General features: G+C 38.0%; 1 protein-coding gene across 23 annotated transcripts in view; it reads right to left on the bottom strand.

Moving 5' to 3' along the window:
* Positions 1-23,583, bottom strand: part of AFDN (afadin, adherens junction formation factor) — a 145,067-nt gene that overhangs the window by 87,478 nt on the left and 34,006 nt on the right. For 14 of the 23 annotated variants that reach the window (XM_063666839.1, XM_063666850.1, XM_063666842.1 and 11 more), the window contains exons 2-6: positions 18,858-19,053; positions 13,173-13,288; positions 11,298-11,461; positions 8,160-8,320; positions 3,167-3,324 (exon numbers count right to left, since the gene is read on the bottom strand). In XM_063666839.1, the coding sequence (XP_063522909.1) occupies positions 3,167-3,324; positions 8,160-8,320; positions 11,298-11,461; positions 13,173-13,288; positions 18,858-19,053 (795 nt within the window). The remainder of the gene's footprint in view (positions 1-3,166; positions 3,325-8,159; positions 8,321-11,297; positions 11,462-13,172; positions 13,289-18,857; positions 19,054-23,583) is intronic. The other 9 variants (XM_054490383.2, XM_054490385.2, XM_054490387.2 and 6 more) reach the window with 3 other exon arrangements.

The raw sequence follows: 23,583 nt of genomic DNA, 5'->3' as shown, positions 1-23,583 counted from the left end.
TGGCGGTCTCGCATCAGACCTGCAGCATCTCTGAGGTGTGCCTGTATATATCTCCAGGTCAACTGGTAGAGATTTACTGTGGCGGTCTGGCATCAGACCTGCAGCATCTCTGAGGTGTGCCTGTATATATCTCCAGGTCAACTGGTAGAGATTTACTGTGGCGGTCTGGCATCAGACCTGCAGCATCTCTGAGGTGTGCCTGTATATATCTCCAGGTCAACTGGTAGAGATTTGATTGACGTTGCAGAGCAACATGTCACTGAGTGGTAGAAGCACTCCTTAGTGCTGGGCCTGTTGTCTGCTTTTTTATTGCTATGCACAGAATACTGCAAAAATAAATGCTCATAGAAATATCCTCAGGAATTTACTGGCTATTTATTTTAGATGTCACAACTAGTATTTACCACCATATTTCTAAACAATGTGTCTTTATTGCTATTTACCTTCAGTCTTGGACATTATCTCCAATCTCAAGTGTGTGCCGTTCAGCACTACTGCAGAGGAATCTTCTGGACTCTCCTTCCTCATCATCCTTGGAATTCCCTTGTCCTGATAGATTCTATTCTTGAATTCTCCCTCTCTCTCTTTCTTGGCCTACTGCATCATTCTGCTGGACAATGTCCTCCAGCACTTTTTTGAGATAGGGCACATGGGAGGTAAATTTTTGCCTTGTATGTTTTGAAATGTCTTTATTCCATTCACCTAACACCTGGCTGACAGTCTGGATGGGGAATCATTTCACTCTGCATTTGAAAGTACACGGCATGCCAGATACCATAGTTACTGTTGAGAAGACTAGCACTAGCCTTACTCCCCAAACCTTTATATGCAACTTCAATCTTTTTCTTTTGAATCATTCTTTTTAATACTAGTTTTCTGCAGTTTCAAAATAATAAGCTTTGGTTTGGGTCTTTGTCAAAGCAATTATACCATTATTCAGCAGGCCTTTTCAACCTAGAAACTAAACTCCTTCAGTCCTGAGAGATTCTAGCAGTATTTCCTTGATAACTTCCGTCGCTCCATTTCCTTTGGTTTTGTTTGTTTGTTTTTGAGACAGTCTCACTCCATCGCCCAGGCTGGAATGCAATGGCGAGATGAAGGCTCACTGCAACCTCCCAGGTTCAAGTAATTGTCCTGCCTCAACCTCCCAAGTAGCTGGGATTACAGGTGTGCGCCACCATGCCCAGCTCATTTTTTTTTTTTTTTTTTTTTTTTTGTATTTTTAGTAGAAACAAGGTTTTGCGATGTTGACCAGCCTTGTCTCAAACCCCTGACCTCAAAGTGCTGGGATTACAGGAGTGAGCCACCATGCCTGGCTTCCTTTTGATCCCCCTTTAGTATATGTTAGATATTCTACACTAATAATCTAAATATCTTGTCTGTTTTACTTCTTTTTCTCTTTGATCTGTATTTAGGTAGATTTCCTTATTTTCTACCTATCTTATTAACATTTTCCCCCTCTATCCCTTATTTACTTATATATATTTTTTATTTCTAAGAGCTCTTTCTCTGTCTGTTTCTTTTTCTGGCATTCTAGTCTTATTTCATGGATGCACTATTTTCTTTATCTCTGTAAGTCTTAGTGTTGTCAAACTTCCATCTGTTCTCTCCAGTTTCTCCCTTTTAGCTCCAGTTTTCTTAATGTTTGTGTTATCTGTGCCTATTTTAAAGGTACTTTTTTCAAATGTCTGTTGCACCTTGGCTATCAACATTTGACAGCAAGTCCCATGAAAGCTGAATGTAAAGGCTATATACGTGGGCAAGGGTTACTGTTGCTAAGTCTCAGAGTGATGTTATTAGACTAGAATTTCCAAAGGTCCGTTTTTATACAGATCTTTCTTTCAACAAGTGCCTTCTGAGAGGGATCCATAAATCTTCTAGCCATCAGTATTCTGGGTACAGTCTTTCACTTCATCCTCCTGTTTTCAGTGAAGACCCTTGTCACCTTGTGCTATTCCTGTTACCTCCAAATCCAAGGACTCCATTCAATACCCACCCACCTCCCATCAGTTTTACTCTAGCCTTCAGCAGTTAGGGTAGGGAAGTGAATCTGGTGGAGTCTGCCACTTCTTATAGAAACTTTCAGCCCAATTTCTTTTCAGCCCAACTTTCAACACTGCCTTAGAAAGTTCCAAAGCCTCTAATTCCTGAGTCTTCCTGGGGCTGGGATACACTTGCCTGCTCTGTCTTGATGTCCTCCCAGCAAGATTTCTCTGGTCTGGCAAGTTAGAGACCTCACATTTACATCTGCAAAATTCCACAGACTAATCTCTTGTCATCTCATCTCTCATTCTCCTTGTTCTTGTGCATTTAAACAAATTTTTATTCCTTTATTGTCATTTTAATATGAGAAAAACATGATTTCCCATCTACTGACAGCTAAAGTTGGGCTATATTCATAAGCTGCAAATCACTAGTTTTTCCAACTCAATGTAACTTCTTAGCTTCTCAGCAAAAACATAAAAGTTATAAAACTCAAACAACAAGCCCTTTTATTTAATTCTACCTGTAGCTAACAAGAGAGGCACAAGACCTCTACACTGAATACCATGAAATACTGCTGAGAGAATTTAAAGCACTAAGTAAATAAAGAGATACACTCTGCTCACAAATTGGAAGACTAAATATTATTAGGATGAGAAGTCTCTCAAAGTTGATCTACAGAGGCAATGCAAACCCAATCACAATCCCAGAAGGTTCTGGGTAAACACTGACAAGCTGATCCTAAAATTTATAAAGAAACATAAACAACCTAGAATAAACAAAGCAATTTTTTAAAATAATGAACAAAATTGGCACATACTTCACATAATTTTAAGACTTATTATAAATCTACAGTAATTAAGGCAGCTTGGTATTGGTAAAAAGACAGACACATATATCAGTGGAACAGAAAAGAGACCAGAATAAGAACCACACGTATATGCGGTCAATTGATTTTGGGGTAATTTTTATTTTCTTTAATTTGCCTTTTAATATTTTTCTTATTTTATAATAGAAACATATATTACTTTTGTAATGGAAGGGAGGCTGCTTTTTAAAAATATATATTTATCAGATTCTAAATGATATGGTAGGCTGAAAATCTAGGTTTAATTTGATTTAAAGAAAACCTTCCACTTAAATGCAAAGCAGAAAGAACTGCTGATTTGATAAAGTTCCTTACCCGGGCGATGCAATAATCCTTAGGGTTTTCTTTTTCCAGACCATACTTCTCTAAAGCTTCAGCCACAGCAAAGTCTGCAGGATCTGTAGTAGACAGCAGGATTGTCTTGTAGGGAATATTTGGTTTTAAACTATCTGCATAAATTCTCAATGTTCCACCTGAGAAAAACATTTTGACATCTTTGAGTACAACTTACTTTATGCCAATAACAGAGATAGCTAACATTTACAGTCACTTGAGAAAAAGGTACCTGCATTCTAGCTAAAATGAGTGCAAAGACAATCTGCCTAATAACTATTGTTTTATTTCCTGTTAGATAACATATAATAGCAGTAACTAGTTGATCTAGTGACACTTAGAAACCATGAACAATCCAGTATGACAAAGATCATTTTCATCTTCTCTCTTCAAGCCAAAGGAGTTTTTAAAAACAATGAATTGATTTTCGTATCTACAGTGAGGAAAGAAAAGGAAGGAACTCCAGAATTTCTCTATGGTGCTGCTCTTTATTCAACTGCTTTGCGATTTCCTTACCTATATATTATAATATACCTATTTCTCCCATTTTCCTACTTCCTGATCATCAATCTGAAAAAAACTAAAAACCCAGATAAAGTTAAATATTAACCCACAAAATAAATCCATTTTTAAAAAGTGAAGTAGGAACCAGGAGATCTCAGGTGCTCAAGGCCAAAGATTTTTCATAAGAGATTTGCCAACAGAGCAGAGTTCTATTTTTACTTCCAGGCACTACAAACTACAATGTCCTTTATAGCTGTGAACTTATTTAGGAAAAAAAAAAGAAAACCAACTACAGCAGAGCAATTTGGATATCCTGACATTTTCTTTTGTGTTTCTTTTTAATGAAAATCTACATGTATATGTCATAATATTGTCACTTTTGGTGTCATAACCTGCTTTCTACCTATGGTCCAAGATTAATATAACCTGAAATCTGAAGTCCAGATGAAAGGATACTGAGGGAAGAAATTAATATAGGCTCCACAGTCCCATTATGACAATGTGACCCTAGGTACGCACTCTAGCTTCTTTAACTCTCAATTTTCTCACCTGTAATTTAAGAGAGCTAGATTAGAAAATCTGTGGGTTTCCTGAAGGAAATTCTTAATTTCCATGATTCTATTACTTTTTAATTCTAATGCAGTTATTTCAGTTACTGAATATTTCTCATACTCTCTTTTTCAACAAGTCTGGCATGAATTGCATTTTGATAACTTAGCTCACAGTAAAATCATGTTGGTCTTTTAAGGAACCAACTAGTCCACAGTAGTATTAGAATATGGACCTGCTAAGCCAGACCAGGGGAATCACAGGTTGCAGCACATCTTTACCATGTGCACACTCACACTGCCCAGGGACTCCCCTGTTCCAATGCAGAGGAACAGCAATAAGCAGGTCACATGACATTCCTGCCTCAACAGCTTACATTCTGTGGTTGGGAAGTAGGATGCAGAGGAAGAAGACTAACAAGAAAACAAATAAATACCTTTAAAATAGTGACACACATTGTGAAAAATATAAGGTTGTGAGAAAGAACATGACCGAGAGCATCCTAAGCTTGGGTGACTGGCCAAGAACTCTCTGAAGAATAAACATTTGAACTCAGACCTGAACAAGCAGACAGAAGTGACCATGTGAAAATCTAAAGGAAGGGCTTTGTCTCAGCGGGGGACCAGCAAGTGCTAAGGCGCAAGGCTGGGGTGAGTCTGGTTGGGTTCACTGGCCAGTACGCACACAGCAAGGGGAAAAGGGGCAGATGAGGTCAGAAACCAGCTGAGACCAGATCATACAGGACTTCCCAGACCATGATCACATCATGAGTTTGAATTATTCTAGTTAAAGTGAAAGCCACTGGAAGGGTTTAAGTTCTATGTGTATGAGAGAGAGAGAGTGAGTGTGTGTGCACGTGCAAGAGTGCACATGTATGACTGTGTGTCTGCGTGCATATGTCTAAGGAGGTGGGCAAAATGTCACCTGTGCTTTCCAAAGAAGATCCTGGCTTTTGGATGAAGATAGGGACATTAGCAACAGGAGTGGAGTCCATTTAAACTGTGTTTTAAATGACACCAGAAGGCACACTCCTTATTTAATTACACTCCACATCCAAATACAGGCCTCAAGTAATTCACAAAAAACCCATTTGTACAATAGGATGAGTAAACAGTTGGGTAGGCTGCAGTAGCATCTATATGATTTTGGTTAGTGCCCCGTTTTGAAGATGAAGAAACTGTTGGTTTGTACACAGTGGTTCCGACTGCACCCTGACCCCAGGGCCATGTTCTTCTGCACTTCGCAGTGCCCCGCTACTTGCAAGACTGCGCGCTAAAAAACCCAAGAAGAGGAAGAATCAACTAAAACTTCTCTTACAATTCTGTTAATTTATCAGTGGAAAAAAAAAACCATAACAATAAATGGTAGCAGAGTATTTGTGCCACAAATGAATTAACTGAGATATACAGGGCATTTTGGGGTCAATTACATTTTGAAGCCATCATGAAGCAAATATAACTGAGTGTCAAAAATACAAAGTTCAGGGGCAAAGCATGTTATGAATTATGATGCCTGATCAGCTGTGAGGTGAGTTTAACCAAAACAAATTATGGGGGACATGCAGGTTCTGTCATTAGAACTTGAGAAACTAATCCTTGGGGTAAAAGAGAAAAAAATAACAGACACAGTTGTCACTCTCAGAGAAGTGGTATTCACAGGTGCCCTTGTCTCCAGCCCACACTAAACAATCAACCTGATAGCTAAGCTGATAGCTGCAGTAGGCTGTAAGGATATACTTTTCAAAGCAAGTTATTTGTTAAAACTAACAAATAAAAACCTTAGACTTCATCAATACTTTTGGCTTCCTTAGTATTAACCATAAAGGGTCATTTTTTGTTATCAATATTTAGTTAAGAATTTCCTCAGTCTACATATAGAAAAATGCTCCTTCTACCCCCAATCACCTCTTTAATAGACAAGCTGTACTGTGATGTTCTGCTATTTCTCCTCCTAATTCTTTGCAGTTTTTCCTGTTTGCTTTGATGACTCCTCTTAACAATCAATGGCTTTCCCTTAAGTTTCTGAATCACCTATACATTCTCCTAACACTGATCACTCCCAAACCCTAATCGGCATGTGCCACTGAAACACTAGCCTAAAATATATCCCATATCCCACCAGCACTTCATGTGACAAACATAAACAAAACCTACCTTCCACCCCCAAACATTCTTTCATTCTACAGTCCATCAACATCTTTCCAATAAAAAGCAGAGGGGCCATCCTAAATGCCTCCCCTCCTCAGTAAAATCCAGTCTATTGCCAGTTCCTGATAATTCTACCTCTTAAATATTTCTTCAGACCCTTCTCTCTTTACAGTCTCACTGTCAATGACAGAGCTCAGAGGCCCCTTATTCCTTATATGGGCAAAGCAATACTTTTAATGGGCATGCCTGCTCCTAATCAGAATTCTCTCAAATCCATCTTCCACTCTGCTTCCACAGGAATCTCTTCAGACATAAAGCTTAGGCTACAATGAAAGCTTTCTAAATCCCTAGCTTAAAACTCTTCAACAGCTTATTAACAAAGCATATCAAATTTTTCCATCAAAATACTCCCAATGGCAGTGCAAAATACATGGGGGAGTGTGGGGACATAAGCTAACTGACATACAAAAGCTTCCTATTTTATCATAAAAAAAATGTACGTGTTACATTCTAACCACATTAAAGCATATTTCATTCTAACCAATATTTTTTAAAGTTAGATATAAAAATTGATACTCTAAACTAGCTATGTTTACCATGACTCACTACCTCTAGCCCATACTTGAATATTCTTTAAGGGAACCACAGAATACATTTAGAAAAATTCATTCCAGTAATAATGTCAAACTCCTTCTTACAGCATACAAAGTGCCTTCAGGTCTGGTATGTGGTTAGCACATGTAGCCATTTCTTAACATTCCTCTTGACTTTTAAAAACTTTTTACTACTCTTCTTCTTTATATTTTCTTTTAGACTCCTTATTTTGTCTTTTTGGTGCATATATTTAGAAATTATTTCAAATTCTTGACAGAGCAAGACAAAATATATATAAACAAAGAATCATTTGGGTCTCAAATGTAATCTATTAGAATATTTATGGAACCAAGAAGTCCCGTACTCTCTGAGATCTTTTTTGAATCACTGGCACTACAAGTCCTGTGAAATATGTAATTACGACTCAGTTACAGGGTGCTATGGGTCAAAATAAGCACGAACACTAGGGTGGGCCAACGTTTCCCCCAGATGGTGGCTGTCTGGACACTAGGCTGAAATGTGCTCAGGAGAAATAGAGTCCTGAGCAGTGTCTGCGATGGACGCAGAAGCAAGTGACCATGCATTCAATGTGTTACGTCTCATTTACATCCCATCCCAAACAGAAGAATCATCTGAGGCAATCAGGAAAATTTAAACAATTACTAGTTATTTGATAGTATTAAGGAATTATTATCAATTATTTTATATATGATAATGATACTATGGTTATATTTTGTTTTGTTTTTAAGGAATCTTTATCCTTCAGGAAAATATACCAAAATATTTATAGTTGAAAGAATGAGAAGTTAGGGATTTGCTTCCCAATAATAGTTTGAGAATGGGGGCAATGTATTTTGGAGTACAGAAGAAACCTCAGTGACACGTACATGGGAGTTTATCGTATCTTCCTCTCTTTTTTTGTATATACTTGAAATTTTCTATTTTTTTTTTTTAAGAGCTGTACTGGGGAAAAGTATGAAACTAAACACATCCCTATGTGAACAGAACTCTTGTACATAGGGTAGGCTGATTTTGTACCAGAAGTATATGGTACACATTTGTTATGAAAAGGTTACATCACCCATTGCTTTAGTTAAAGCAAGTCTCACGCATGTATAAAGAGTGTAATTAAACAATGCTCTTTGTAACAGGTAGAACAGAGAAAAAATACCAAGTTGCACCTGAATCAGGCCGCCCATCTGAGCTCCGAAATTCCTGCATTCTCTTTTCCAATTTTTGCTGCCTCCGTCGTTTCATAACCACCTCAGGATTAGAAATGGTTCGAGTAAAGCTGGTTTCAGGCATGTCTTTGTAAACCTCAGCAGCCAGTCGAGAATTTTCACTGTAAGAAAAAAAATACCAACAATATTTTGAGCACTGTTTTCTTATTAGAAATAGACACATTGCGACCGCACAAAAAACAAAATGGCAGGTGCTATTTGGCTACATCTGTACCTAACAGATCTGTTATGTACTATTTACCACATGCTAATTACTATATGATAAAGAATATAGTTTCTCTCAACACAAACTAATATATTTAACTAAGCAGACATCTATCATTAAAAGTTTACATTAATAGTGAGTTTATTCATGAATAATGCTAAAAGAAAAATACACTGATTATACATTTCAGTAACTTCCACCAGTGCTACCCTAAAACAGACCAATATTTTACCAAGACCTTCCAACCACAAGAAAGAAATATAGGACTGAATATACTTTAATTTCGCAAAAATCTGTCTTAACATTATGGCAAATTTAGGCCGGGCGTGATGGCTCATGCCTGTAATCCCAACACTTTGGGAGGCTGATGTGGGTGGATAACCTGAGGTCGGGAGTTCAAGACCAGCCTGACCAACATGGAGAAACCCCGTCTCTAGTAAAAATACAAAATTAGCCGAGCGTGGTGGCAAATGCCTGTAATCCCAGTTACTTGGGAGGCTGAGGCAGGAGAATCACTTGAACCCAGGAGGCAGAGGTTGCGGTGAGCCAAGATTGTGCCACTGCATTCCAGCCTGGGCAAGAAGAGCAAAACTCCATCTCAAAAAAAAAAAAAAAAAAAAAAAAAAAAGCAAATTTTGAAAAGCCCAAATTAATTGAATGGAATGATTTTTTTTAACACCTAAAAGATTTAAAAGCATTAACTTTCTTGAAGTTAAATTTTCAAAAAGAATGAATTGCTCCAACAGTTTCTGTGAACAAGTCAAATGTATAGAATGATGAGCTGAAAACAATACTAGGTAACTGACATACTTAACTAAATTTTGGTAAACATACTTTAAAGATACAATTTTTAATCATAAAAAATAATTTAATTAAAAATAGTCAAGGTTTTAATCAAGTTGAACAACTTAACTCATTTTAAGTTAAATAATTTATCACCCCATAAACAGGATGATAAATAGAGCGAGTCATAAAGTAGAAGCTTTTGGTTTGCTTTGGTTTATTTTGAGACAGGGTCCCACTATGTAGTCCAGGCTGGAGTGCAGTGGCACAGTCATTGCTCACTGCAACCTCAATCTCCCAGGCTCAAGCAATCCTCCCATCTTAGCCTCCTGAGTAGCTGAGGCTACAGGCATGAACCTAGCCTAAGTTTTAAACTCTCCTTTTGATTTTTTTCATGTATGAGCAATGTATCTTTGTACATTTTTTTCTCTTGCATAACTGCATTTAATAGAGTCTTATTATGTAATACTAGACTCAAGTGATTACATAGGCATCACTGTCTAGTAGATTCCTATCTAAACCCCCTTTGATGCAACACAAAATAGGCTCAAATTCCACTTTAAAGTATACCTTATTCACTGACAAATGGTTAATATCCTCAATACATACAGGACACTTAGAATCAATTTTAAAATGGGAAAAAGCCTTGGACAAGCCACTCCAACAAAAGAATATAAATGGTTAATAAATATGTGGAAAGATGTTGCCTTATTAATGATAACAAATTCAATTTATGGAAGGTATTATATACTGTAGAGATAATATACTGTTCTGTGACACCTAAGAGTTGCAGGTGTAAGGAAAAGAGAAGTCTCCTGGGCTCCATGACAGTACGGGGCAGTCTGCCGATGGGTTCAGAACACATGAGAGTATCTGAACCCTATCACCCAACCATTCTTCTAGAATGCACCCTAAGAAAATAATCAGATGAGTTCCCTAAGTCGTAGAACAAGGATATTCACTGGAACATTTATTTAAAAACAAAACAAAGAACCACTATAAACAATCTATACGTACACCAAAAATGGACTAGTTACATAAATTATGGAAGAACTATATAATACTGTACAATCATTTAAAAATGTTTTTGTGAAATATAAACATCTTAGTGGAAAAAATATCAAGTGTTAAAATCCAGTTGAAGAAACTGTGGTTACATTTCTGTTTAAAGCCTCTCCAGACAAGCATATGAAATAGAAACATTTATAGAGAAAAAACAAACTAGATTATGATTCTCTCTGGGTTCATGTGATGACAGGTGAGTTCTTTACGTTCTTCACCCTTTTTGGCAAATCTATATATTCTGACTTTCTAAAAAGAGTGTACATTATTTGATTACGGAAAAGTAATGTATAGAATACCATGCATTCAAGACCAAGGCAACAGCAAGCTGCCTAAGAACAGGCATATGATAACCAAATGCACTAACTACAAAACCAAAAACTGCTGAGGGTGAAAACAGGAACTAGAAACTCCACATTAAGGGGAAAGTCTAGTTTCTCCTAATGACTCTTTTTGTTATACTAAAAATGCAATGATTTAACTTATTCCCTCAGCTCTGTGTCAGATCCTTAAACACTTAAATAGGTAACCATCTACAATGGAACTGGTGTGACAAAATAAGAAATGGGAGGTGGGAGTGGAGGGAACTAGATGGTAATCTGAAGCTTAAAAGGGAAAACCTGCTTTTCACCTTGTCAGCCTCTGACTAGGCATTAAGTGTATCTGAGGTACATAAGAGACAACTGCTGCCTCATGGCCAAAACCACAGAAATGAGGAAAAAACCCAGCTGAAGATGAAAAAGAAAAATAATAATGTTAACTAGAGTTTGCTTATTGAAGATTAGCAAGACTGTGGGCGCAGAGATTCTTCCCAAGCATAGCAAGACAGGCACTGCCAGCAATGAACCCTGCTTAGGGAAGACCCTCTATCCTCCCTCCACACAGAAGAGCAGGGAGTAGACCCAAACACATTTCCTGACTGATACTCATCCTTTTCATAATTTATCTGAAAATTTAACAATTTTGGTGCAACAAAAACACCTGATTTGGAGCACAAAGAAAGGGAAACATTTCCAAAACTGACTTACACGTCCTCCCCTTGGAAAGGTCTATCATCTTTATCAGATGCCTGTCGCAATGCCTCTTTTTCTCTCTTCTTTTTTTCCTTCTTTTCTTTCTTTGAGAGAGTTCTCTTGAAGTTCTGGATAACCCCTTCTTTTTCCTGCTTTTCAGGTCCATTACTTTGAGCCTTCTGATGAAAGTAACATTATCACTATATTGACTACTACACAGAATCACATAAAACTGCCTACGGCTTAGCTAACTTCATCTCACACGCTGCCGAACGTGTGAACAAGCTACTGAAACAAAGGAAGGTCTGGGGTAATGAGAATGGTCTTTACATTGATTCAGCTGACAGTTACATGAGCGTATTTATCAAAATCCATTGAACTGCACACTCAAGATCTGTGCATCTCACCGAATCTGTATTTTACCTCATTTTAAAACTAACAAGCAAGCAAGCTAAGAAACAAAAATCAAAGCCAGTTAGAAAACTGGGGTAGAAATGATGAAATCTGATTTTCAGTAAATAAAACTCCAAGTAATTTACATAAAGTAACTTGAATAAAAGAAACCTAACAAAATTATAACAACAGTGAATAATAGACAAATCGTCTATAGTAGTTTTTAACTTTAAAGGAATTGTTAAGAGTAGCCATAATAAATTGGCTTTTATGAAACAGTTGTAAGTATTATGTTTGCGCAAAAATCTCTAACTTCATTTCCAGATCTGATTTATTTGCTTGCTTCTTCTTAATTTGTATTTTAACCTCGAACAATGGCCTGCTAGCAGATGACAGAGATGCATTATTTTTACGGATAACTTAATAAGAAAATGACTATGAAAAATAAGGAAAACAACGGCTATTGTGATGGGAAAGAAAACTACCTTCTGCTTTATGAGTTATGGGAGAAAAGCATGTGAACATTGCCGTTTGATTCATAGATACTTGGAGCACTGCACTGGTCTTAGGAGTTCCAATACATGTCAATGAGGGTCTGTGGTCCATAGCAAAATATACAGAATGAAATAGCATCTGCTGAAATTGTGGAGCAGAAATGAAATAAAACACGTATAGCAAAACAATAGACATGCATTCTTAACTTTTTTTTGTATTTGCTGCATATGACACATCACTAAGCACAGTAACAAATAAGGTCAAGAATACATTTTGTACATCTCCATGACTCTTCAACATGGAACAGTGACATCACACAAAATAAAAAATTTCTGCTGCTGAAAGTGATTAACGACAGCCTTTTCCCAATCTGTTGTGGGGCAGGGCGGAGGGGAATGAAATGGAAGATTTTTCATAAAAATATTCTTAACCTTTGCATTTGCTATCACTTGTCCATAATGAACTCTCGTGTAAGATGCCACTTGATTTAGCACAAAATAAACACAGCAGCACAGAATTCCAGATATCCTACCACCTAGAAAGTTTTAGAATCATTATATTCCATCATTCAAGAAAGTTTACTAATTCCTAACCCTGAACATAATGAAAAGGTTTTAAATGAGCCAAAGTTGCATCTAAAAGTTCACAAATAGATATAAAAGCGTCATTTTCCCTTTTGATCCTTATTAGAACAATTCTGATTCTATATTTTGGAAAAAAAATAACTGCAGCTGATCACCTGATCATTAAATCTCACAGTAACAAGTTTACATAAATATTCTTTGAAAAGGTGAGAAACAATATCTGGAATTACTAGTTGAGACAAAGGATAAAGTAAGGAGAAAAGGGCTTCTTTTAAATTATTTTCTGGGAGGAGGGTAAAAGGGTTTATAAAGAGAAGCAAAAAAGAGAAGGAACTCCTGTAACAAAACATCAGTCTCCTGTTTATCAGTCAGACCTGGCCCTGGACCAAGACCGGTATAAAATACTGAGGGTTCCTACCTTAGGAGGAATGGCATCATTCTCATTCTTAAGAACAAATCTGCCTTCCCGATCATCTTTGTTCCAATTCAGTTGTACAACTAGAGGTTTCTCATCTATATCCAATCTTCTTTCTTCTTCAAAACATGAAATGAAAAAAAGAATAAGCTATGGTTATTTCATGGAACTAGCTAATACAAGCATTCCGATATACATTTAATTTTATAGACAAAGCACCTACTTGCAGACTGAAATGTATTGTTCAAAATGTAAAATCATTTGTTTTAATTAATTCAACATTTTGTTGCTACTGTATGTTTATTACCACATATCCAGTGCCAAACACTGAACAGAGGCAATTCCCTCATTTAGATCTAACTGGGAAAATAAGAGAAATATACATGAAATAAGAAAAAAAGTATACATGGTTTTTGCTAAAAGCTTATTTCTGTAAATCAAATTATCTCATATGCAACTGGAAAATAAGCACATAATGTTAATACCACACAGAAGTTCCACTGATTCTATGAGATTGTTCTCATCACATTAATGTTATACCCCACACAAAGCGATGGCAGCAGCCCCCAACAGTCTTGGAAGTGATGACTGCACTATTCTTCCTATCTCTGTGCATCTGATCCTTGTCTCCAAAATTTGCCCACTTCAACACTTACCTCTCCTTCCACCATAAAGTTACCATCACTTTTCTTATGTAAAGTACTATGTTTGGTATATTACTTCTTTCATTAGCAAGCCTCCCCGGCACACTTATCAGGAACATGGTACTCCACGGAGGGTCTCCGTGAGAGCCTCACACAGCCTGACCACCTCGCAGAGGCCTACAGTCGCTGGAAGCTGTGGAAAAAAGGTGGCACTGAAGGATGGACCTGCTCCTACTGGCCAAGACACCCATCCTAGGCTGGAGAAGACTAAGGAAGCAGGAGCTGGCAACAGATTTGAGGCTGCAAGCCCCACACACAAGTCAGGCTACATTCCCCAGGAATTCTCCTTGTCGCTCGGAGAAATCCATTCACTCTGCTCAAACCTTCAACTGTTCTTTGAGCCACTGCTACAAATTTAAACAGGTATTGAGTGACCTACCCAAATCTTTCTTTATCTTAAAGTCCCTACCTTTTAGTGTACAATTTGGCAGAATTTGAGTTTTTTAAGAAATGCCTCTTTCAGAAACATCTGTTACAGGAATGCTCTGTAACCTGAATATCAGTAACACAAGACCCAGCACTTTCAGGGTTGAGTAAGAAAAGTAAAATTCACCATAAAATAAAATCACTGACTCCCTATCCAAACATCACTCCCTGTCCAGCTCTGCCCACTGCCCAGCACCCCATCAGTCACATCACCTCACAGTCAGAATGCATGTGACAGTGCCCTGTCACACAAACTGCAAACTGCTACACTTTGCAGAAAAGGACAAGACTGCACGATGCTGGCTGGTCTCACACCTATAATACCAGCACTTTGGGAGGCTAAGGTGGATAGATCGATTGAGCTCAAGAGTTTGGGACCAGCCTGGGCAACACGGCGAGACCCGATTTCCACAGAAAAAAAAAAAAAAAAAAAAAAAAGAAGAAGAAATTAGCCAGGTGTGGTGGTGTGTGCTTGCAGTCCCAGCTGCTTGGAGGGCTGAGGTGGGATAATCACTTGAGTCCAGGAGGTTGAGGCCACAGTGAACTGTGATGGCACCACTGCACTCCACTCTGGGTGACAAAGTGAGACCCTGTCTCAAAAAAAAAAAAAAAAAAAAGATTGCACAATGCTGATGAAAGTGATAGTAAAAACTCCATCAAGCACAAACTCGGTCACTGATAAATGAGGATCAGACAGACCAATTAATAACTAAAGAGATAACTGATAAGGATGATGATAACATAGACTCCTTGCAAGAGAAAGATGTGATTTTCCAAGGACTGGAAGACGTTCTGAGAAATACTGGTTCAAGTCCTAAACTCAAAGTGCTCTTCATAATCACACCCCAACAGTCACACAGAAAGTCAAGAAAGACAGCCCAAGATTAAGTCTTTGTTTTTTCAATTAGTCCATATTTGAAGTAATAAATGATAAATACGAGATAGACTTTGTTTTTCTAACAAAGGTCTCCAAACGTTGTCACCATTTACTATAAAATCTGATTCCAGATGAGAGTCTCACTATGTTGCCCAGGCTGATCTCAAACTCCTGATTTTAAGTAGCCCTCCAACCTCAGCCTTTTGAGTAGCTGTGACTATAGGTACATGCTACCACATTCAGCTTTGATCCTAGTTTTAAATGTGTTTTTCTAAGGGGCCTTTTACAGATACTATCTCTGGAAAACAGTACTTTGCTGTATTAGTAATAATATATTACAATAAAAACACTAGGTGAGGCAGTACAAACGATCACTTTGGTTAGGTTATTCAACGAAAAGATGCCCAGAGACTATATGACCAGGTCAGCCCTTGAAGGAAAGGATAAGTATAGGTTGTTCCAGAAAACTGTCAGAAAGACAGGCAGTAACGGCATGGTGAGGGCACAAGGGTCTTACTACAGCCTCACGCAGGGGAAGATAACTATTAATTTGAAAAAGCACTTTCAATGCTATGCCAAAAATTTAAATTTTAAATGAGCAATACTTTACCACCACCCTCCCCATAAAAAATGACACCATAGTGATGACAACAATGATGATATTGACAGTACTACTAATAGTGTTAACAAAGATTATCCAGGTAATTATATACAGGATATGCTAAAAGGAGGCTGGTAAAAATAGGAGGCCATGAGACTAGCTAAAGAATTATCGTGTGGCCGGGCGCGCTGACTCACGCCTGTAATCCCAGCACTTTGGGAGGCCGAGGCAGGTGGATCACGAGGTCAGGCGTTCAAGACCAGTTCAAGAGCCAGTGAAACCCTGTCTCTACTAAAAATACACAAAAAATTAGCCAGGTGTGGTGGTGTGCGCCTGTAGTCCCAGCTACTCAGGAGGCTGAGGCAGGAGAATCGCATGAACCCGGGAGGTGGAGGTTGCAGTGAGCCAAGATCATGCCACTGCACTCCAGCCTGGGCGACAGAATGAGACTCCGTCTCAAAAAAAGAAAAAAAAGAATTATTGCGTAATGGAAACAACAGAAATGCTAGTTATCAAAAAAATACAGAAATAAAAAATTTTGGATAATTATTTTATCAACTGAAAATATAAGAAATTAAAACCACAGTAAAAATTAGGGATAGAACAGTAAGTCTGAATTCTTTCCATAAACCAAAATTACCAAATCGTTCTTGTTGCAAAATTTTTACTAGATGAAAATCCTTCAGAGAGCAACTTTTAGAGAACATTAACAATTATGTATAAATCATAAAAGTAAAGCAAGAAGAGGGCTGAGATATTCTAAAGCACGTGTGAGTAGGCACTGAAGGTAAAGAGGGAACTGGGTGCTACTTTATCTTTACGCATTTAAGATCTCTTCTGCCTTAGTGGTTTCGTTTTACGTTTTTAAAGTAGCATGATCCTTTTTGTTTCCTACTGAATTCACACAAAGACTTGTACTATATAAAAAGAATAGATGCAGAGCTTCCCTGGTGGCTGAAGGTTTGGGGCTGGGGCTTTAGCTCACTAGGGCTGCAGTATGCAAACGTGCTGAGGTGATCCCAGTGCACTGAGGAGCATTTAAATATTCAAGAGAAACAAGGTGCATGTGCCAGACACCAAAAGAACTGGTTTGGGTGGCTGCTGGACTGCAGCAGACTGCACAGCATCTCTTCTGTTGGCATCACATACATACAAAGCTGGGTTTTCCGTAACGCTGTAATAAACAAGCAGCACTGCCTGAAAATCAACATGGACAAGAAGTGAGGGCTCCCGGGGTCTGAGGAGCTCGGAAAGGCCCGAGAGGCACAACTGTCCCAGCAGACAGCAGCTGTGATTAAGAATAAAATGAAAGCTTTAGTTTTCCATCATTTTATGTGTACTATTTTTCAAACATCTCCTAACTGTTCACTGTTAAACACTTACTAAACCTGTCTGAATCTAACTACTTAATGAAATGGACTATTAGGTATTTCCTCTGGCCTAGTGGTGCCATTATTAAAAAATTACTGAGACGCTAAGGGTTCTGTAACCCAGAAAAGACTGAGAACCTGCATGCTAGGGCTTTCCTCATACCTGGGGCACTGGTGAAAAAACCAGCACTTTAAGCCCAAAGGTGTGGAAGGGTACCTGAGGGAGTGGGGAAGACACTATTTCCTTCTTCTTTAACCATCTTTTTGTTTTCACCTTTTTCTTTAAAAAATCAAAATCATCCAATTTTTAGACCTCAAACTCCAATCTTACATATTATTCAAAGACTTCACACTTGACAGTATTCAACTAACTGAACAGCACAAACTAGAAAGAAAAAAAGGTGGAAGTGAGAGAGATTTTATTCTACTTTGTAACCTATTTACAGATTCTAAGGTAAAGGAAAAACTCAGCTTCAGAAAAATCATCCAAAATTGAGAACACCTTCTATTGTCAAATTTAGTTTTGGCATTAATGATGAAGGTGATAACCTTAGAAAAAAAGTAAACAACAACAACAAAAAATGGCCTGACTTACATACTACTGAGGGAAAAAGGATTTAGTCACACCTGAAAATCTCACATATTACAAACACTTTAGTCTATTTTCACATGTACAAAGAAAGCAGTATTTTTTAAGTTTTAAAAAAAAAATGTTCAAAAAAGATCTGTGGATGGAACTTAAAAGAGGTATTCAAATTAGGTTTGTGCTATACATAAATCCTTTATTTGCTGCACCAACTGTAATTTGTATTTTATTAGAACAGGTTACTCAACATTTCCAAAACACCAATGAAAAAATTTAAAAATTTCTACATTTCATTTTATTAATTTTTTTAGAGACAAGGTCTCACTCTGTCACCCAGGGTGGAGTGCAGTGGCATGATCCTAGCTCACTGAAGCCTCAAACTCCTGAGCTCAAGTGATCCTCCTGCCTCAACCTCCCAAGTAGCTGGGACTACAGGCATGTGCCATCACGCCCAGCTAACTTTTTTTTTTTTTTTTTTTTTGTGGAGACGGGTCTCACTATGTTGCCTCAAGCAATCTTCCCACCTCAGCCTCCCAAAATGTCAGGATTACAGGCATAAGCCATGGCACTCACCTACATTTCCACATTTCTTAATCAGTCTAATTTTAGTTGTCATTTGATATTGCTATATAAGATATTTTCCGAAATGTCTAATGTTAATTCAAGCAGAAATTACTAAATACATAAGGAGGTTTCCTTAAGATACAACCGCAAGATTGATGACTCATACCCATATAATATTTAACTGTGTTACAATTATAATATTATAATCTCTACATAAAAGCCACATAAAACATTCTCAAAAAACAGGTAGCATACTACACAATGTATGAGACACCCAGATATGCTGGATAAATGTAACGCTACTTATCTTTGGAGAAATAAGCATATGCAAAATTAATATGTTCATTCTAACTTCCAACAGATATATGTACCAGGGATTTATAAGAACACTTCCCAGACATAAAACAGTTTTATCAGCCTGCCAGCTACTTCCCTACCCACCAAAAGAGAAGAAAGATGGAGACGAGCAGTAAACCTGACATGACCACAATGCCCCTGGACAAGCTGTCTCTTCACAGGTCAGGTCACGCCTCTAGCAAACCCTTCCTGTATACACTGACCTCCGCTGACATGCACTTCATAGAGTGAATACTTGGGAGAGGACAGCATTCGCATATCAGGTCGAAATTTCTCCGCAAGCGTTTCGATTACATCTTGAGTGGTGGCAGTACTAGAGACCCGAATACATTTTGTTGCAAAGTTTCCAGCAGCTTTATCTTGAAAATAAAATCTCATCACTCCATGGAACTCCAAATCCTAAAAGAAAACAAAATGGTACATTTTTGGAAAACAACATTCTGAAAAGGATTTACTTTTTGTAATAATAAATGAGAAAGTCTGTTCACTTTTTTAAAAAATGCTTCTTTATCATAAACATTTGAGACTAACTTAGATGGGTTTTTAGTCTTCAAGTTTCATTTCTGACTTTAAACAAGTTACTTACAATTTCTCTTTGCCTCACCTGTCTCATGTATGAAATAATGGCTGTCAAATAGATGATGTTATCAACAGCTAACATCTATTGGTCCTTGGCAAGTGGTAGGCACACCATGACACTCAATATTTACAAGAATGCAGCTCAACAGATACTATTATTTAACCCTATTTCAAGATCTAGTCGTCCAAACTCATAGAGTTGAGTTCAGTGCTCAAGCTGGTATGTGGCAGATCCAGCATTAAGACCCAGATCCACCAGACTCCAAAGTCCATGCCTGTACTGCCCGTGAGGTCCCTTTCCAGCTCCAAGGGTCAAAAGCCTAAATGAACAAGTTCCTTTTAAAAAGCAAGAGGGAAATGTTGGTCCCAACCATTAATGCGAATAAATGAAAACTCTTAATTTTTGAAGAATATATTATGTTGGTGCAAAATTGTGGGTTTTGCCATTATTTTCAATGGCAAAAAGCACAAGTACTTTTGCACCAACCTAATAGTTGTAACTAATTTTCTAAATGAACTACTTGCCCATAATCAATGAACACATTTTAGATTTGTCTCAAAATCTCACCTCTAGAGAAAAAGCACATTGGAATTCCAGCCAAAGGTATCCCCTCCACAGGTATCATCTACTGCAATGTGGGCTGACGCTCACAACTGTGGGATGTCCTTTCCCATTATTTCCTTGCATACAGAAAAAGTACAACTCCCAACAAAAATTCCAAAGAATATTTCTAACTCCTAGGTCACTTTTACTGTCTCAAGCAAGATTAAAGATTCAGTTGTTCAACTAAAGTCATCCTTGGTTCTTCTTTCTCTCACCCTCCACATCTGATCCATCAAAATACACCCAGAATCCAACCAAAGTCCTGTTCAAACTAAGTCACAACACATCATTCCTTGGCTTTACATTTTGCAGGAGCTTGCATGTTCTCAAAAGTCAAACCATTACTGCGGTCCTCAAAGCCCATCACACTGAATGAAGCCTTTCTTTACTTTTCCCCAACCCACTAGCCTCTTTTTGACTAATAAGTATGAATTAAGAAGTATTTATTTGAAGAAAAATAGGAGAAATGGGATACAGGTTGAGAATACCTTATTCAAAATGCTTGGAACCAGAACTATTTTGGATTTTGAGTATTTGCAGATTTTGGAATATTTGCATTATACACTTCAGCATGTCTGATCTGAGAATCTGAAATCTGAAATGCTGCAATATATGCATTTCTCCTTTGAGTGTCATGTTGGCGCTCAAAACGTTTCAGATTTTGGAGCATGTCATATTTCAGGTTTTCAAGTTAGAGACACTTAACCTGTATTAGAACAGGGTTAACAACTATACAAATTTATGAAAATCAAAACAAAAAAATGAGACAGTAAGGCACATTTCTAGCCCTGAAACTTTACAGTGCTTGCTCAGGGTGTCTTGCTACCCACTATACCAAGAAAAAATACAAAATAAATGAGCATGTATGTTCAGAAACGATACTTACCCATAGATTCTGGAGTAAAGGAGTGCCATAGTTTTGGATGTGAGACCTGAGAAAGCTTAAAGAGTTGGCAAAATGGGAGCTACATGAGTAGGAGTCCTGCTGTCTCTCAGAAATTCTATCAACAACCTCTTAGTCTGCTTTGGGTCAAGTAACAAAAAAAGCAAAGCTGACATCCTTTTAAACATCTCCATCTCTATGTTAGTCTGGCAACCCTAAAACCTTTATAACTGCCGGGCACGGTGGCTCATGCCTGTAATCCCAGCACTTCGGGAGGCCGAGGTGGGCACATCACCTGAGATCAGGAGTTCGAGACCAGCCTGACCAAGATGGTGAAACCCTGTCTGTACGAAAAATACAAAAATTAGCTGGGCGTGGTGGCAGGCACCTGTAATCTCAGTTACTCAGGAGGCTGAGGCAGGAGAATTGCTTGAACCCAGGAGGTGGAGGTTGCAGTGAGCCAAGATCGCGCCACTGCACTCTAGCCTGGGCGACAGAGCAAGACTTCATCTAAAAAAAAACCCAAATCTTTATAACTAAAAATGCATGTGAAACATGCTCCTACACTATAAACTTGTGAGTCTTAGGTAATATTAATGACAGGCCACGCTCACCACCTCTGTGCCAGGTACTGTGCTGACCACACCCTATGCACTGTCTCCCCAGCTTTCCTTCACCTTCGTTCTCCCCACATCTGCTGGCTGTACCTCTTAGAATCATTCAAGCATCTGCCGCTATCTACCCCCTTCCACGGACTCCTAAAATGACACTTTAGAAAACAAAAATTTCTATACAAATTTAGCTGTATAAATTTAAGATTTTATCATAGGAGCTGTATTTCTATTCCAGGATTCCAATACTTTCACACTACCACCCTGAAACCATCTTTATATTAAACCTAATAGTCTCCAAAATATTCATTGGCAAAACTACCCCCAGGCTTCTCCAAAGGCTCACCCTTATACAAGAAGTTAAAGCAAAAAAGCAATTAATCTCCACAGTACTCAATCATTTTGCTAACGAAATAGTTTTACATTAGTTGTAATCAGAATAAAACAGGCCAGATGTACCAAAGGATGACAAGAAATACAAAAGCACCAGTTTCCCTGAGAATTGTCAACAAATAATTCCAAATTACCAGATATTAAAGAACCAAAAGAAAAACAGAAGCATCATCTGTGGCTGGCAAGGGTGAGAGGGAATGCCCATTAACATCAGCAACACAAAGGAAAGAATCCAGAATGAGCTGATAAAGACAAACAGGGAAAAGAGGAGAATCCACTTAGTCACCCTCATGAAAATTCCTTACATATAAATTACTGCCCTTCACTGTAAAAAAGGAAACTGCAAACATAAAATCTTTATTACCAATGTGGCCCAGCTACTTACCTTACATAAAATGTTAAGAGATCAAAGAGAGAAAAAAAAGAAACCCAAGGGAGTAAGGAGATACTGATGTCCTCATCAAGCAGTAGCATTCCTGTGTATAGAAAAGGAAGAGTATTCCTGGAAACAATGTTCCAGGTTCTACCAAGCCTCAATAAAGCCTATGAAAACTACGTTTTATTATATTTCATTTGTACTACATGTTAATAAATATTAATTTAGCTTGACATCACACAAGAATGTATTAATATCTGTTCCCAGAATATTCCCTTAATAAACAGGTTAACATTCTGCTAAATTATTTTGCCAATCATGTTTGGCTGGTGTGAATAATTCCACAGAATCTTATCAAAACTAGTCAAATGGATAAAATCAAGTTCCTAGACCTGAAAACTGGGTATGAAGGGAGGGGAGAGGAAGGGTGCAGAGGGTTGGGGAGAGGAGGGGAGGTCCAAAGAAGTACACTGACCACCATCACCTAGCTTGCCCAGCAGCAGAGCTGAGGTACAGCCAGCATTAACTGGCCCCAGACCTGCCTACATCACCATGCTCTGCTGGGAGTTTGACACTAACTATTTTTCTTTGATCTTACAACAGGTACAAGAAAAGTTCCAGAAGAAACAAACGAATGAATGGTTAAATGAGAGAAAGAAATTGTTGGTGACTTGAGACCATCACCTACCTAGACAGGCCTGGCATTCAAATACAAGTATTCTTACTGCTCACAAGGGACTCCGAGGTAGCTCACGCCCCACACAGTGCCTAATCAACCGCATCTACCACGTCTAAACATCTGTCTGTTCTGCAGTGCAGCGGAAAAATCTGGGGGGCTGCAACAGGACATGAACAGGTTCACATTTCAACATGACAGCCATATCCTTGAGTGAGTTATTTAAAGTCTACGTGAACTCAAATCTCCCCATTTATAAAATGAAAACATGCTTGTTTTGAGGATTAAACAAAATATATAAAGCAACTCATGCTACCTGACACACAGGTAAGCGCTCAACAATGAGAAGTTTTCTTCTTTACAGTCTCTCCCACTAGAATATAGCTTTTCTGGGACAAGGAAACCTCTTTTATTCATTATTCTAGGTCCTCCCTCAGGATCCAATACAACGCTCTGCATATAACAATAAAAACAAATGTGAGTCAAGATGCCCAATAACAAGATCTAATTCTGCCAGCTGTGGTTGTCTGTTCTCAATTGATAAGAACTCTGGAAAGCAAAACTTAAATTTACAATAAACAGCCATAAAGTCTCAAGGGCAGAATTAATAGTCTAATATGTTGCAGCCAACCTAGTTATAATCTTACAAAGACAAAGGTTTCTTAAAAAAAAAAAAAAAAGCACTGCTATAGGTACTCTATACCTAAATGAAGAGCTTACTTGCAAGCAGCATGTTTTCAGAAAGAAGTTTCTATTTAGAATAGGTAAGATAATAACTGCCTATGATCACTTTATCAGTACAGTCAG

This window comes from Pongo pygmaeus, chromosome 5 (genome assembly GCF_028885625.2).
Source record: "Pongo pygmaeus isolate AG05252 chromosome 5, NHGRI_mPonPyg2-v2.0_pri, whole genome shotgun sequence".
In the NCBI taxonomy this organism is placed as follows: domain Eukaryota; kingdom Metazoa; phylum Chordata; class Mammalia; order Primates; family Hominidae; genus Pongo; species Pongo pygmaeus.
This window is presented reverse-complemented; position numbering and strand designations above follow the sequence as displayed.